The sequence below is a fragment of the Choristoneura fumiferana genome, chromosome 30 (assembly GCF_025370935.1).
Source record: "Choristoneura fumiferana chromosome 30, NRCan_CFum_1, whole genome shotgun sequence".
NCBI lineage: Eukaryota > Metazoa > Arthropoda > Insecta > Lepidoptera > Tortricidae > Choristoneura > Choristoneura fumiferana.
Genome location: NC_133501.1, coordinates 1,044,293 through 1,062,314, shown reverse-complemented (window position 1 = coordinate 1,062,314; position 18,022 = coordinate 1,044,293). Strand labels below are relative to the sequence as shown.

Sequence of the window (18,022 nt, the reverse complement as noted above, 5' to 3'; positions counted from 1 at the left end):
TTAGTTGAGAAGAAAAAAAAATCACCCTTCATTTTATGTCTATGGGAGTACCCTAAAAAATGTTTTTTTATCTTTTTTATTTTATTACTTGTTGGCGTGATAAATAAGTATATTTCTACCAATTACAGCTTTCTAGTACTAACGGTCTCTGAGATTTATTTATTGATTACCATTACCTTGAATTTTCTTACAATTAAGCATCTTGCGAGCATCATAGCTCTGAAATACAACCACTTAGAGCAGGCAGACCAATTCGGTTCACATGAGGAGACGCCATACTTTGAATATGTACTAAAACTAACCATTTCTGTTATCGTTTTTTTTTTCGCAACAATAAAGCCTCTTTTATGCGCTATATCTCAAAGTTGCACCCACTGAGAGCAGGCAGACCAATTCGTTCACATGAGGAGACGCCATACTTTGAATATGTACTAAAACTAACCATTTTTGTTATCGTTCTTTTTTCGCAACAATAAAGCCTCTTTTATGCGCTATATCTCAAAGTTGCACCCACTGAGAGCAGGCAGACCAAAATTATTCGCATCAGCAGACCACTCTACAACACATAAAATGAGTCTAACCGTTTCCATGATCGTTTTTAAAAATTCCTGCCACCTCTCAGTCTAGTAGTACTATCAGGTGAGTACGGACTGCATGCATGCTGCATGCTGCGGCATGGTGTGTATGCAGTGTCATCTAGGTACCGACCGCTCTGACAGGGCAAGCGCCTTGGCGGCGTGCGGCGCGCCGCGTTCGTGTCCGCGATGCTCCCGCCGCGGAGCATATTGGTGTCCAGGACCACCAGCTCGAAGCTTCCGCTCGGCAGGTCCACGTAATCCAGCTCCTCGTACATGGGCGCTCGGACGTCTGAAACGGTGGCGTTTACTTAACGTTTTCCAACAGTTTTCATTTAAATAAAAATCAAACAATATAAGCGCATTAGAAATGTTTCAATGGACGCATGACAAAAATATTACCAAATTTTCTTATACTTTGGCGTCTGTTGCGGAATATTTATTTACTTCGAACGAATTTGAGGTGCAATTTTATACACGTTTACTACCTATTAATCTGCCAAAGCCACTATTCAAACACAGTTGGGGTTTGTTCTTCCAGTGTTAGAAAAATGTGTGTAAGAAAACTTGCAGCTTTATAAAAACTAAGGTCCGGTGTCGCGGGCTCTTAGTTCAGCACGGCACTCCCCATGACGTCGCCGCCGCGCTCCAGCAGCTTGACCCACTCGGGCGTGCAGAGCGCGCTGACGGTGCGGTTGACGTCGAGGGCCGACTGCGCGACGCTGAGGCCGCACGGCGCTGCCGCTGGCCGCTGACGCCGCGCCCGACGCCGTCGACTGACAACACAAACAATTAGACCCGGTCCAACCGGAGCGTTCTGCGCAAGGGCACTCGCGCGTTCCCGGGGTACTTGAGCTACATACATCCCGTCCAGATGCTCGCGCGCGCTTCCATTGCGACGTACACGTTAGCTATCTTAAGGTCGTGGATGAGAGTATGTTTTTAGTTCCTTATATAGAACTCCGCAAAGTACTCACACACAGACAATAGTGAGCCAACATAAAAAACCGGCCAAGTGCGAGTCGGACTTGCGCACGAAGGGTCTGTACCATTGTCTATACAACATAAGACATTAGTAAAAAACGGCAAAAAAATCAAGTTTTTGGTAAGTATGGGATTTTAAATATTTTTTTTATTTTATTTAATTATTTAAAGTGATTATAAAAGATTCTATGAATATTTCAAGCACCTACCTGTTGACGTTATTAATATCAAGCAAAAAACGGTAAAACAATCACGTTTGTTGTATGGGAGCCCCTTAAATATTTATTTTATTCTGTTTTTAGTATTTTGTTACATCGGCCACAGTAATACATAATCTGTGAAAATTTCAAGTATCTAACTACACGGACAGCCAGACAGACAGACAGCCAGCGGAGTCTCAGTAATAGGGTTCCGTTGACACCCTCTGGGTACGGAGGATCCATATCGACTCGCATACTAATTGAAAGTCCGAATGTAATGTTTGTCAGAATTATTGTTTGTCATAACTCTTTTTCTCAGAATCCAATAATTGTTCAGAATTTATATAAAACGAACTTAACCTAACCTATAGTTTTCAATAGGATGACCATTAAAAAATTCAGGAAAATTTAAGGTTGCAGTGAGAAAAAATTATGACAAACGATGATTTGGACAAAAATTACAGCATGACTAGCGAAGAGTATGCTAACTTTGGTGCTCCGGGTACGGAACCCTAAAAAGGATCTAAAAGAAATCAAAATCGGTTATACATATATTCTATATAATTACGTAAGTTGAGCACCAGCATTATTTAATTCTTTATCTTTGGTGAAGTGGTAAATTATCCAGAATGACACTAACTGTCACTGCCAAAGTGTGATGTCAGATTGCGGGTCAAATCGTTCCAAATCGAATGTTATAGTAACCACGCGAAAATCCTGTTCTTGAGTACAGGTGACTCACCAGTATCAACTCCGTGGTCTCGTTCTTTAGCCCATCGAGGAACTGCATGGCGGCGTCGTTGAACGACTTCTGCGACATTTGCAGCGTAGCTTGTGACACTAGCGTCGGCCGCGAAGAGAGGGTCAGCTCCGGAGGGCACGCGTAAATGCCTTCAAGGTACGCTACTGTGGTGTTACCTGTGAAAATATTACACCTTAGTACACCCATCAAAAGTACTATTATTAGGGCGCAGGTCTTGGCCTCCAACACCAGATTACGCCATGCTTTACGATACAATACAATGCCCTCTTCCGCACTGCACGTACGTGCCAAGGGCCCCGCGATGGATTGGGCCCTCTAGTCTCTACTCCATTACCAAACGATAACCAATAGCTAAATAGTGCTTTATCATCATAGCAGCATCATAGCGTCATAGCAGGGGCCCCATTATCCTAATGTGCCCAGGGCCTCTAATAGGTTAAAGACGGCCCTGACACTGACTATTTTGCACCACAATAAGCAAAGCATGTTATGGTCATTACTTTTACGTTTCAATCACCTCATTTTCGTGGTCACATTTTTTAGAAAAGGACATGATTATGATTTTTTTGGAATTCGATGACATTTTCGACTATTTGTTTCACGTCTAGTAGTTTTACGGGATAACCTGGGAACTGTAACATTCTTCTACCATAAGACCATGACAACAAATGTGCCCACGAAAATCATACGGAATCAACCGCTCGAACCCACCCATGATTACAGAGTCAAAACATCAAGCATGTCAACGGATAATGAGTATCCTATTTTGATGTGTGTATTTCGCGAATTTTATGATACTGCCAGCCCAACGCCATCTGTTGGTGAACAAGCGCAATACGACCAAACTTTGCGGTTTATTCGAAGCTAGATAGCGGAATGGAGCGAGAAGTAATGCAGAGCAGGCGCATGCACCTCGCCACTCTGCTGTTCGGTGTGAGACGCTATAGGACCCCATTATACCTCCACAACAAAATAGTTTGGTCGAGGAGTGAGCGCAGGAGTGCAATGGCTTTTGTGCCTAAACACCGGACCGCGGCATTTCCGCGGAAGTTTAAGTTCGCGGCGTCCAAGTGCTGGAATGATATTCCTCCTCCTATCCAAGGGGCGTCTAGTGGGTACACCTTCAAGCGCAAGCTGAAGGAATACTTATTGACGCTCCAAAAATCCCTTCACTAAACCAGCACTTTGAGTACGCCAGCCTGATGTTTTTGAACAACTTATTTGTCCCTTGTTTTTTTACTTATATGTTTATTGTAGTTTTTTTATTTCTTGTTTACTTACAATAAAATATATTTATATGTCTTAATTTTATTTATGTGAGTATATTTGTGTATCATTCCGCGAGTCACAGACGGTTCTGACAGAATATCAGCGCTGCAGGCGTTTAACGCCTCAGCATAATGCTGAGTCAGCGGCCGTTTCACTTTTGCGAGGACACACAAAATCATATATTTTAATTTTTGTATTTCTTTTTTTTTGTTTTATTTGTGTTTGCTGTTGTTGTTTTTTAGTTTGGTTGTATTTGTGTGTCTTTGTGACGTGAATAAATGTCTTCTATTTCTATTTCTATTTCTATTTCAGAGCGGAGCTGCTGGCTATTTTTCCATCGTGATACTTTCCCGCTTCCCAGCTCCACTTCCTCGCTCCGCTTCCAGGTTTTGTATAAATTTTGAAGCTAGTTACCATTACCAACTCCCTGTCCGCTAAAGAAGAGCTGAGATTGTATGCAATTCTATTGATGGATTTCTGTCTCGCTCCGCTCCAGTGAACAGGCAGGCATCTTGATCAACTCCGACTGGCGTGTCACTCACCATACTCAATGTACTCCAACAGATACTTGTTCAGCTTGGAGTTAACACGGCGGCAGAGCGCGCGGTAACACATGTCGTCAGTGTACTTGGCAACCACCGTTGGCCCACCACCGGAGGCTCAGTCAGAGGTTTAGCTAAAAAAAAAAAAAAAAGTTTCTTGCATCATATATGGATAAGTTCATAACACAACTATTCAAGATTTTTTTGCAACTAGCTTTTACGCGGGACTCCGTCCGCGAAGAACTCGTTTATCGCTATCCCGCGGGAACTATGATATTTTTCGGGACAAAAACTATCCTATGTCTGTTCCCGTGACTCAAAGTATCTACATAGTAGAAAAGTGTATACATACTGAATTTTATCTAATTCGATTCAGCGGTTTAGACGTGAAGAGTTAACAATCAAACAGACTTATACTTTCGCATTTATAATATCAGCTGATGACATTTTCCAAGACTCACCTGTCATGCCATAAACGGCTATCTCCATCACGATATCGTCGAACTCCCTTGCTGTTCAACGTCAGAGCTGCGCACGAACAGGCGGCTGGGTTCAGTCGCGTCCACGAGGATCACCCGGGACTTGTCGGTCAGCGGGGGCCGGGGCACCTCCGGGATGGCTGCCGGATAAATAATAATAATAATCCATTTATTTCAAATACCATATGTATCCAACACCACCACCATTATACATATACTAGATGAAACCCGGCTTCGCTCGGGTAAAATGTAGACTCATAATAACATGTTTGAAAAAAAAAATTTGCCAGTATAAAGACCGTCGTACTTATCGAAAAATCTGACGTATATTCCAGCCTTAATATTATCACAAACGTACTTTCACAGCTAACCTACGTATCGGTATTTCTCTAGTAGATATTTCTCCTAAATCTTATTTGCCCAATTAACTATGATGTCTCTGTCTCATAATCAAAGAAATTAGACCTAAAGGGCCCCATATACGGTACGATTCGTCCGTACGATCGATCTGATGAAAATCGACGAATCGTACCGTGTGTGGGGCCCTTAAGAGGTCACAATGAGGGCTATCGTTTTTTGTCTCACTAGATGGCGCACTGTTGCGTGAGGTTTTTAAGTGTGGCTTTCAGAGTCTGTTATTAAGGGCGTTAAACAAAGTTTAGATTAAAATCATATTTAAAACACCTTAAAACCGTACCATAAAAATATCCAGCAACCAGTGTTGGTTAGTCCCGTTTTGTTCGGGAAAAAAGGGAGGACAAAAGTTTCCAAAAGACAAAACTGTCTCAAAACACAGACATACATTGCCCCGTAACGCATAATTGCCATAATTAATTTCAGGTAATGCAAAATATTCACAAAAAAAAACTAATTATAAATAAACCCGCGTAGCTCACCCAAAAACTATGAGATTTGACATTTCGGAGACCTCACGCTACACTAGCGCCTCTAGCGGCGAATTCATTCGCGATAGCCATCATTGAGAACGAAATGCAAACCTGTGACACGTGATGACGTGACACCTATAGTCTAAGCGTGACACTAACGCCACATTGATGTGATGACATTGACATGTTTACTTCGCAACGCCATTATATACTTAGTAATTTATTCAAGTTTATATTGAAAATACTCGATAATCCGAATTTTCCGCCTACAAGTTGTCGACTCGGATTGACTAATTTTTTACGCTCTTCAATTTGATGTGCATGTCGTTCGAGTCTACCGTAGACCGGTACGAAATTATTAATATATAATACTATTCAATGGAAAAATCAATTGTGTAAACAAAGCATTTTTTCACGATTACTCCGTAGTTACTTACATTTGAACGCCAATCCCGATCATATTCACATCTCAATGAGCTCAGCACTGTTTTTAACAATCATTTTATCATTAAATAATCGTGTAAATATGTTTATTTTATAGAATTAAATGGAAGACGAAAATCCGTTATATTTGTCAAATTGACATGATAATTTTTTCCTCACCGAAGTTGGTCTATGGTCGGTCTAGTCTCTGGAAATTTAGTGCTGTACCAACAAAATTAATTATTTGACTGAACCAACCTTACCTACCGATAATTATGGCTGGCTCTGCAAATTAATTCATTCGTAGATAATAATTATTTGTGTTAAGTTACACTATTTAATGAAGGTTTATAAAGGTTTCTAATCCTATCCTACTATCCTACTAATCCTACTAATATTATAAATGTGAAAGTTTGTGAGTGAGTGAGTGAATATGTTCGTTACTTCTTCACGCTGAAACGGCTGGACGGATTTGGATGAAATTTGGCGAAAAGTTAGATAACATAGGATACTTTTTATCCCGATATTCCCATGGGATAGGGATAAAATCTTGAAATAACAACCGCTCAGCTTTGTCATGAAAATTGGTATATAGATAGTTTGACATCAGGAATAAAACATAGCCTACTTTTTATTTCGATATTCCCACGAGATAGGGATAAAATTTCGAACTAATAACCGCTGGGCTTAGAGTCATGAAATTTTACCATGATTGTTTTTAATGTAATGTCAATGAAAACAACGATTTAATTTTCGGGAATTCCCACGGCAATTTTTAAAAATCCCGGTATTTCAGCTGTTGGACCTAATGATTTACGTGTGCGAAGCCGTGGGTAAACACTAGTTGGACGATAAAAGAGTATTATAGTAGAAATTATGTAGATTTCTATTTACTAGTACTTATCATATTTACTGTGGAGTCCATTGTTGGACCAAACAATCATTTTGAATCACTTCCCTGTGTCTACTCTCATTTCCCTGTCTTATGTAAATTTAAAAATGCCTCTTCTAAATTATATCGAAAATACAAACTGAGACATGGATGCACAGAAAAACCAGAAAAAGAGACCAGCGCTGGGAATCGAACCTAGGTCCTCAGCAATCCGTACTGCGTACTATAACCCCTACACCACCGTTGGACAGGAGTCAAGATACAAATTTCTCCTATGCACACATATCTCAGGTTGCCTTTTTCTACTACGCTACTTAAGCAGCAAAAAATTCTAAATTAATCCATATTTTAACTGACCCTTTCAATTCTAAAATACTCCATCATAAACCTTGGGGAAAATATACGTCAAAAAATATAAGTGGATATACATGTTTCACCATTTTAAAAATTCTACCCTTAAAGGGGTATAAAGAAGAGTGTAAGTTTGTATGGAAAAAACGTTAGGTATATATATTTGAAGATATACCTAATCCTAAAACTTCGTGAAAATGCTATTAAACATTCTAAGTTAAAAGGGACATGGAAACATTGTGAATGACTCTTGAACAGGACTAAGAGAATACGTGATTCGCCATTTTTAAAAATTAAACTTGGGGAAAACATTAAATAATGAAATATGAGTAAATTCAAAATAATTATTTACTGCTGATTGAAGTATCTTAAAGAGCTTTCACATCACTAGAGCCAACGTCAGTCAGTCAGTCAGCCAGTCGTCAGTCAAGTGTCAATGTCAGTCACCACATTTGTTTACACAATTGATTTTTTCCATTGAATAGTACCATAGATGTTCATAGATGGTCAGTAATATTGATTTTTAAAACTGTGTTAGTGTAGATTTATAAATAATTCAAATAAAGTTAAATACATTAAGGGGCTGTTTCACCATCCATTGATTAGCGTTAACCGACGGTTAAATGTGATGCCGTCTTCGTCTATTCGAACAAAACAAATAGAGACGGCATCACACCTAACCGCCAGTTAACACTAATCAATGGATGGTGAAACAGCCCCTAAAGCTAATAAATTAATAATAAAGCAAATTCAATTTTTTTTGTATTGAATTTGGAAAATTAAGGCTTCGTCCGGTTCGAAAAATCTCTGATGTGAAAATACTTTAATTTATGTATCTGTTTGATCAGTTATAGTTTTTTGGAATTTCATTATAAAAACTTAATTACATTGGTTTTATCCGGTCTGTAAGATGGAATTTTTAAGCTTCCCTGGGTTTCTATTCTAGCAGCCTTTGGCTTCCCACGTTAGCGGGAAAATTACACATTTTTTTCTTAACCTACATAACTATTTCAAATACATAAAAATGCAGCTACACTTACAAGGGGAAGCTGTGGCGGTGGCTGCCGGGGCCGCCGCGGCTGTCGCGGACTCGGCAGGATAATCTACGGTTGGCAACCAGCGCTGCACAGTGCGGATCCCTGCGGCGCGTTCGTCGCGATGTTGACGAGGGCCACGTTCAGGGTGCCTCCGGACTTGGAGACCACGGTGCACATGAAGTTGTCGCCGATCTGTGGGCCAGCGTGGTTGTAGTTAGCAATGTATTAAAGAATTCGGTGAAAAAAGCCACCAGCAGGCAGCTGTACTCGGGCAGCGCCCCGTAGCGCGGCGGCAGCGCGCGGCAGTCCGCGCCGGCGGCCAGCGCGCCAGCTGGCTGTCTCACCTGCGCGGCGGGCGCCCCCAGCAGGCAGCTGTACTCGGGCAGCGCCCCGTAGCGCGGCGGCAGCGCGCGCAGTCCGCGCCGGCGGCCAGCGCGCCAGCTGGCTGTCTCACCTGCGCGGCGGGCGCCCCCAGCAGGCAGCTGTACTCGGGCAGCGCCCCGTAGCGCGGCGGCAGCGCGCGGCAGTCCGCGCCGGCGGCCAGCGCGCCAGCTGGCTGTCTCACCTGCGCGGCGGGCGCCCCCAGCAGGCAGCTGTACTCGGGCAGCGCCCGTAGCGCGGCGGCAGCGCGCGGCAGTCCGCGCCGGCGGCCAGCGCGCCAGCTGGCTGTCTCACCTGCGCGGCGGGCGCCCCCAGCAGGCAGCTGTACTCGGGCAGCGCCCCGTAGCGCGGCGGCAGCGCGCGGCAGTCCGCGCCGGCGGCCAGCGCGCCAGCTGGCTGTCTCACCTGCGCGGCGGGCGCCCCAGCAGGCAGCTGTACTCGGGCAGCGCCCCGTAGCGCGGCGGCAGCGCGCGGCAGTCCGCGCCGGCGGCCAGCGCGCCAGCTGGCTGTCTCACCTGCGCGGCGGGCGCCCCCAGCAGGCAGCTGTACTCGGGCAGCGCCCCGTAGCGCGGCGGCAGCGCGCGGCAGTCCGCGCCGGCGGCCAGCGCGCCAGCTGGCTGTCTCACCTGCGCGGCGGGCGCCCCCAGCAGGCAGCTGTACTCGGGCAGCGCCCCGTAGCGCGGCGGCAGCGCGCGGCAGTCCGCGCCGGCGGCCAGCGCGCCAGCTGGCTGTCTCACCTGCGCGGCGGGCGCCCCCAGCAGGCAGCTGTACTCGGGCAGCGCCCCGTAGCGCGGCGGCAGCGCGCGGCAGTCCGCGCCGGCGGCCAGCGCGCCAGCTGGCTGTCTCACCTGCGCGGCGGGCGCCCCCAGCAGGCAGCTGTACTCGGGCAGCGCCCCGTAGCGCGGCGGCAGCGCGCGGCAGTCCGCGCCGGCGGCCAGCGCGCCAGCTGGCTGTCTCACCTGCGCGGCGGGCGCCCCAGCAGGCAGCTGTACTCGGGCAGCGCCCCGTAGCGCGGCGGCAGCGCGCGGCAGTCCGCGCCGGCGGCCAGCGCGCCAGCTGGCTGTCTCACCTGCGCGGCGGGCGCCCCAGCAGGCAGCTGTACTCGGGCAGCGCCCCGTAGCGCGGCGGCAGCGCGCGGCAGTCCGCGCCGGCGGCCAGCGCGCCAGCTGGCTGTCTCACCTGCGCGGCGGGCGCCCCCAGCAGGCAGCTGTACTCGGGCAGCGCCCCGTAGCGCGGCGGCAGCGCGCGGCAGTCCGCGCCGGCGGCCAGCGCGCCAGCTGGCTGTCTCACCTGCGCGGCGGGCGCCCCCAGCAGGCAGCTGTACTCGGGCAGCGCCCCGTAGCGCGGCGGCAGCGCGCGGCAGTCCGCGCCGGCGGCCAGCGCGCCAGCTGGCTGTCTCACCTGCGCGGCGGGCGCCCCCAGCAGGCAGCTGTACTCGGGCAGCGCCCCGTAGCGCGGCGGCAGCGCGCGGCAGTCCGCGCCGGCGGCCAGCGCGCCAGCTGGCTGTCTCACCTGCGCGGCGGGCGCCCCCAGCAGGCAGCTGTACTCGGGCAGCGCCCCGTAGCGCGGCGGCAGCGCGCGGCAGTCCGCGCCGGCGGCCAGCGCGCCAGCTGGCTGTCTCACCTGCGCGGCGGGCGCCCCCAGCAGGCAGCTGTACTCGGGCAGCGCCCCGTAGCGCGGCGGCAGCGCGCGGCAGTCCGCGCCGGCGGCCAGCGCGCCAGCTGGCTGTCTCACCTGCGCGGCGGGCGCCCCCAGCAGGCAGCTGTACTCGGGCAGCGCCCCGTAGCGCGGCGGCAGCGCGCGGCAGTCCGCGCCGGCGGCCAGCGCGCCAGCTGGCTGTCTCACCTGCGCGGCGGGCGCCCCCAGCAGGCAGCTGTACTCGGGCAGCGCCCCGTAGCGCGGCGGCAGCGCGCGGCAGTCCGCGCCGGCGGCCAGCTCGACCAGTTTGCTGGCGTCCAGCAGCGCGGCGGCGCCGGCAGACACGCAGCGCGCGCGGTACCAGGCGCCGTCCAAGGGGTTCAGGTACACGAATGACGCGCCCGGCTTCGGCCTGCCGATCAAACACCACTAGCACCACAAGTTCTATGTCAAAATCCATAGTTCCGTCAATGGAACGCAACACTAGTCTATTCGATTACTTGAAACAAGCACGCCGTGTGGGCGCTCGCACCGTACATTCGCGCGAGTTAACGGAGGCCCTAAGAAAGTGATGCAACAGGCTTATTTAATAGATTCAACGCCGAAGGTGGGAGAGGCCTATGTCCAACAGTGGACGTCCTACGGCCGATACTATGATTTTTAATTTTATTCGACTGAATGGCAAACGAGCAAGTGGGTTTCCTGATCGTAAGAGATTACCACCGCCCATAAACATCTCCAACACTAGGGGTATTGCAGATGCGTTGCCAACCTAGATGCCTAAGATGGGATACCTGAAGTGCCAATTATTTTACCGGCTGTCTGTGCTGCTTCACGGCAGTATTAGCGAGCTAGATGGTGGTAGCAATCCGGGCGGACCTTGCACAAGGTTCTACCACCTGCAAACCTGTTACTTATATTATGATGATTGTAAGACGAGACACTCACTTGACGGTCTGGCTGGCGAGGCAGGCCGCCGTGAAGTCATCCTGCAACAGCTGCATGTACTGGTCGGTGCATTGTTCGTTCATCGCGAGACAGACGAAGCCCTCGCCGGCGCGGCACTCCGCTGCCAGCGACTCAACGCAGAGGGTGAACGTGTCGTTCACTGATAGAAGGTCGATGAGACAGCTGAAAAAATAAAGTTGAGTTACTTAATAGTATAGGTGTAGTGCGTAATATAGTCTTCCATCGCATTTTATCTGAAGAGATTTATTTATTTATTCCAAGAAAAAAAAATACAGCATTACAGTTAGACACCAATGCGCTGTAAAATTCAAATTATACAAAACATAAAATACATTAAAAAAACTATGAATATTGCATCCACCGGATAGTCCAGCTAATTAGGAAACCTGACTAGTCTTATTCCGATTGAGAATTTGGGATCAAACTTTTCCACAAAGGTAATCAATCGCCCTTTACTTGTGGTAAACACGTATCTGTATACGAGTCAGTGTGCGTGGGAGCAAAATCATTAAGGTTATAGTATACGTAGGCGGGATGATAAGTAACTAGTACTAACATATATTATCACGTTGGACGTCAAAGTCCTTCCTTGCACGTCAAAGTTTCCTCCTAACACTTCATTTCGCAAATTTTTGGACCTCCCTTCGTATCTAACGGCAGGGAGTTACATAACAGAGTGGCCCGGACTGTATATGAATGAATAGACATAGAATTCAGAGTCGCGGTGCTCCGAGAGGAAGGGCTTCGAATGTCGAGCTAAACTCGATTTAAGATGCGAGTTATCCGGATTAATTTAATATAGAATTTAGAGCTTCAAAGAGGGACAGCAAGGAGAAAGTTATGGGACTTATTGTTATGAATAACTTTGTACTTATACTTAGTGTGTGGCGGAAACAAACAATAAGCACAAGTGACCTGAGCACCGGCATGCTCGCGACTGATCGCTCCGTCTGACACGCACACTAGCTCAGTCAGGGACCGGAAGAGCTTATACTTAAAGGGGCTTTTGATAGGGTATTAGATTTGTTTTTACAAGCCCTAAAAAAGCAACTGAACCTTACCATAGCTGTTTGTGCCGGAAACTTAAAGAAAAAACATAGGATAGGTTAGAGTTGCGTCAAGGCACGAAGCCACGCAGAATAGGAACAGTCGACTTTCGGTCATAGAATTAAAATTGACGAACCAAAATAGACGAACACACAGACTAGACATTGACTAGACTAGACCACTTGCTACTCAGACAAGTTACTTTTAAAACCACTGTTACTTAGACCAGTTACTTTTTAGACTACTTGCTGCCTAGACCAGTTAATTTTTAGACCACTTGCCACTTAGGACAGTTATTTATTAGATCAATTACTTTTTAAGCCACTTGCTACTTAGACCAGTTACTTTTTAGACCACTTGCTACTTAGGACAGTTATTAATTAGACCAGTTACTTTTAAAAACACTTACGCGTTCTGCCCTGTGAACTGCACTTGCGAGTAATTATGCTTTATGGGTTTTTGCCTTTTTTTTTGCAAAAACAACTTTCCAAGGGTCTAATTTTACACAAAATATTTTTCATATTTTCTTTATATCAAACCTGTTTTATATTCAACGGGAAATGCAGTACTTGCACACAAATACTACGTCTATCGCGTTTTTCTGTAAACCGCAATCTTTAAAATTGTTTTAAATATGAATGGCAGTTTTATCCTCCTGCGCCCCAAGCAAATTTTTTGTTTTATGAACATGAAACTTTATGTAAATTATGACAGTTCGATGTCACATTACAATAAGTCCTATAGTTATACAGGACACTGAGCCGTAGAAGGCTAGCTCGTGCGGGTTTTGGGCATTTGCTATGGTTATTTTTTATCAGATAAACAGAAGTACTCACTCCTTAGGCACCAACTGACGGGAGCTGCTCACGACGTCGGGCGTCGATTTGGCAACTTTGGCCTCTTCCCTGACCAGTCTGGGCTGCAGCTTCGGCTCCATCAGTTGCACCGCCGGCGACTTGGGTTTCGGTATGTCTACAGGTTTGGGTTCAGGTTTGGGTTCCGGTTTGGGATCAGGTTTTGGTGCTGGTTTGGCTAAAAAAATAAATAAAATAAAGTTAATTTAAAAATCTATATTTCAGAAACAGCTCTAACGAATTTGTTGAAATTTGCTGTGTGTGGGGGCTTTTGGGGGCGAACAATCGATCTAGCTTAGTGTTATATCTGAGAAAACGAGCGCTTTCGAGTTTTAGCCCGTGCTTCGTGTTGTATATTTTTATAATATTAAACTGTCTTGCGTTGCTGTGAATAAAATGTATTCTATTTCTTTCGACGTGTACATACCGCCACTCCTCCTCCTTGGGCGACGCGCGGTTCTCAAACTTGCGGTCCTGGCCGGAGCGGTTGTTGAGTCTATCACTGAGCCGGACTGGTCGCTCGCTATTGTCGCGGTTCTGCTTGCGGTTGTCGAACCTAGAACTGTAACGCATTACTACACAAGTTCGACCCTGAGTGGGCGACGTACAGTGGGGGTAGGAAAACCTTCGTCAGTTCTAAGTATGGGGAACCCCCAAAATTTATTGTTTTTTTTTTCTATTTTTGTGTGAAAATCTTAATGCGGTTCACAGAATACAGATGTACTTACCAAGTTTCAACAGTATAGTTCTTATAGTTTCGGAAAAAAGTGGCTGTGACATACGTACGGACAGACAGACATGACGAATCCATAAGGGTTCCGTTTTTTGCCATTTGGCTACGGAACCCTAAAAAGAAGTTCTGCGCGATGTCACGTCGTGCGATTTTAGTCTCCCATCGCCCTGGTTACTTAAGACGACGAATTGGCATTTTGGTGAAAACATCTAGTTTTATCTCAGCAATTACAAAACATATCAAAGTGATATTTGAAAACCTGCTTCTTCATTTCAATGACTTTGTTTTCCAAGTTGCCGAAACACGATTCGTAAATTTTTATAGCACAGAAAAAAATATCAAAGATACCTCTTGTAAGACAGGGATTTGCTTGTTACAGGCAACCCAGATCAAATTAAGATTCCAAATTTTCATATTAAATTAGTTTTAACCCATACTTCAACCTTCAAGTTGGATTTTTATTTTATTAAATTGTAATTTGTAGTTGAAACGACAAAAACCGTTTTGTCGCTTACGACATTTAATATAAGCTAGCGCGCGCTCGTATTTTGTATGAAAACCTATGAAACCAGTCTCCTCTCAGCGCATGCCTCAGACCGCCGCCGGCGTTGTCAGCGACGGACCTATGCTAGTCGAACTGCCACGCGCCATCGATCGCATATAAAATAATACCGAGCAATAAATGGGAAAAAAATGTCGGATCTTCAAAAAGGAAAAAGAAAGGTTGTTTAATTCATAAATGTATGGTTATGATTAAGAAAAGGTGAGTAATCATTATATTTCTACAGTTCACTGGCACAAAACGTAAACAATCGCCATGACAACGTCAGTTCTTAGTTTGTCGCCATGACGGTCCATGACATATGACATACTAACAAAATAATATGATATTTACATCGAAAGTAACAGAGCTATGTTTCCAAAAATTTTATTGATATAATGTGATATTTGGTATCTTACGGACATTTAAAGGCATTCGATTACGGTTTGTGCTAGTGCTGCATTCTGACGGCAGAACATTGCAGTAATATTCCCTATCTGCTTCTAGTTTTATACGAGTATAATAGGTAATACCTAAGTACTTACCTACATTTTAGATAGGTAAGTAGGTAGGTAGGTAAGGTAATTAATAGTTAAAATATTCTAAAGTATGTGTGTGAACCAATAGTGAACTGCAAGTACCTATAAGTACGCGAAAACATTAACTTCTAAACTTTAGAAATCTAAAGGTACTGTAGAAATCGATTTTATTCCTTTAATTATTGCAATTCAGTGTTTGTACAAAAAGCCATTGACTATACTTACAAAACTATTCATATTTCATAAGCAGTAACACAAATAATAAATACATTATTATCTTTCAGGAAGCAATCATTAGAACAAAGTTCTGAGAATAAAGTCATGGAGCCGTCTTCGATTTAGGTGGAAATAAAACAATGTCAATCGATTTTATGCAAGGGTATGTAGTGGTATGTATCCATATTAATTTTAAAGATCTACTTACTTTGAATATCAACTCAAGTTAATATCGCTTCATTTTAATTTCGTTTCTTTAGAAAACGAGAAAATTCGCCAATGTATGCAGTTACAAAAAGTATTAATCTCGTAAGATTTTAGTACCTACCTGGGCGTTTTCACAAAAAGCGTATTCATTCTTTTTTTTCAATTTTGGAAAATATTAGTTTTTCCTTCCAGAATCAAAAGTACAATCGATTGCGATGGTTTAAAAAAAGTCCCTATCAAAAATGACAGTTTTGTAACGTTTTTTTTCTACACTCGGTATGGGCGTCACAAAACTGACTCATAAAGTTTATATGAAAAAATTAATACATTTTGAGGGTACACTTTTTTTTTGAAAACGCCTACCTACCTACATAGTAATTATAGTTAATTAATAACAAATTCAAGTTTATAAATAGAAAATTTATTTAAGGACTGCAGATAAGAATAATAAGGACCTTCTTGAAGAAACTATGTAGGTCTACAGCTACAGTAAGTATTTCTTTTATTGCCAATTTTTACGTGAGCAGAATAAAGATCATATTTTGGTTTGAAACTTGTAAAAATGTTTTTTTTTTTCTATTATAGATAGAAATATAATGTGAGAAAAATAACTCATCTCTCAACATAGTATTAGAATGCGCATCTGAAGTATCAGTAAGTTTTTGTATTAACTTAAAGCCAGTAAACGAATGTACTTTGGTGTACAATAAAGAGTCGGAGTATTGTATTGTTTGTACTTAGGTTCTAAAAAAGGTTAATTTTAAAGATTTAAGACAGCTTTTTTCTACTTTGCCTTTTTTTACTGTGATTTCACTGTATAGTCAGCACCCAAAGTAGCGGATCATTTTTTTACTTTGTCGTATTAGGATATTGCCAAATTTGTATGGTGTAAGTACGTTGTGTGTATAACGACAAAGTTTAAAAATACGCAGCTACTTTTGATGCTGACCGTACTGATCTGTGGTGTTACGAATATTTGTATTGTACTAAAAATAACACAGTTGAACCTTAAATAAAAAGTTGACCCTTACAATATCTAGAGTAAAATAAACGTTTGTTTCAGATTGAGACCGAAAATCAAGATTTGGGGCACCGAATAATTGATTTTAATCATTTTATAATGGAACTTGTAAAACTTTCTCAGCATAAGTGTTTCGTTTGATTGCAGATTAGCTATATAATGAAATTAGTTTCTGAAAATCAAGTACGAGTAGGCTTGCAATCTGAGTTTTCGGTGTGTAGCTAACGTTGACAACTCAAATTTGTTATGTCAGTTTCCGAATAATAACGGTGTTAAATTTGGGTAATTCTGGGAAATACAACAAACATAGATGCACGAAAAACCAGAAAAAGAGACCAGCGCTTTCCTGATTTTTCTGATCTATGTTTCAGTTTGTATTTCGATGTGGATTTTACGGGATGATAGTAAAGTAACAAAATTTGGAGTTGAAATAAAAAAAATAAAAAAAGATTCCAAAAACAATCTTAATTCTGAGAAGAATAAAATACAGATTAATTGTTGGTGCCGACCGTTGCCGGCGGTGATAGCGAAAAAAGGCCTTATTTCTAAGAGTTATCTCCTTATATACTAGTTTAACAACGCCCTCTTCGGGCTGTTTATAGAACTTATTGGTAAATACAGCCATTGGCAGATCTTGTAGATCTAAATGAATAAATTTAACAAACGGCTATAAATGATTGTGTTGTCTTTTAATAATGTTTGTGTAATAATATTTTTAATATAAATAAGTAAATGTAAAAATATAATACCTATGTAAATTAGTAAATAACTGTGTTAAGTGTTAATAAGTTAAATATAATATTAAAAAAGATAAATATAAAAAAACTGTTAAACCGTATGTTTGTATATTTACTTTTGCTCTGCAGTACTTGCCTACATTTACGGCCGAGATTTCTTATGTCTAATGGGTCTCAACCTAACTTACTATCAAATGGACAATATATGGTGGCAGGCGAAATCTATAAATTTAATTTTTAATACAAGCTCTTGTCGACTGTGCTTTTTGTGGATTGTACTTGCACTGTCATCCACCCACATAGTACCTATGCCAAATTCCACGTCATCAGACCACTAGAAGTGAGTCAAATTCCTTGCAATATTTGAGACTTCCTCGATTTCCTTAGAATCCGATCATCAGATCCTGATTTGGTGCATATGGGACCTAATTGAAAGCATTACTAGACGAATGACGGAGTTCTGAGGTAACAAAACATAAAAAGAAAATACAACCGAATTGATAACCTCCTCCTTTTTTTGAAGTCAGTTAAAAATACTCGTGATTTCATTACCTACTGTTATTTGCAAAAAAACTAAAAAAAAGTTGTAAGGGCACTCTAAAGACGTCTCTGTCTGTTTTAGCGCGCTGTCTAGGCGCTGTCAGTGTAAACATACGGTCGACTGTGACACGCAAGCCACGTAAAAAATAGAGGGGTGTGAGAGGTGTTGCGGGGTACAACGCTTTGTTTTCGATTAA

At 43.9% G+C, this 18,022-nt stretch overlaps 1 protein-coding gene and 1 long non-coding RNA gene across 2 annotated transcripts in view; one reads left to right on the top strand and one right to left on the bottom strand.

The window, feature by feature from the left end:
* LOC141444444 (uncharacterized) overlaps positions 1-4,428 on the bottom strand; it is a 4,864-nt gene extending 436 nt beyond the window's left edge. Inside the window, exons 1-4 of the mRNA XM_074109992.1 lie at positions 4,334-4,428; positions 2,502-2,677; positions 1,264-1,351; positions 718-867 (exon numbers count right to left, since the gene is read on the bottom strand). Of these exons, the coding sequence (XP_073966093.1) occupies positions 718-867; positions 1,264-1,351; positions 2,502-2,677; positions 4,334-4,406 (487 nt within the window). The 5' untranslated portion in view covers positions 4,407-4,428. The remainder of the gene's footprint in view (positions 1-717; positions 868-1,263; positions 1,352-2,501; positions 2,678-4,333) is intronic.
* Positions 4,429-15,440: 11,012 nt separating this feature from the next.
* LOC141444929 (uncharacterized) lies at positions 15,441-16,681 on the top strand. Its single transcript, XR_012453242.1, has 3 exons — positions 15,441-15,493; positions 15,958-16,016; positions 16,591-16,681. It is a non-coding gene; the product is annotated as an uncharacterized lncRNA (long non-coding RNA).
* The last annotated feature ends 1,341 nt before the right edge of the window (positions 16,682-18,022 follow it).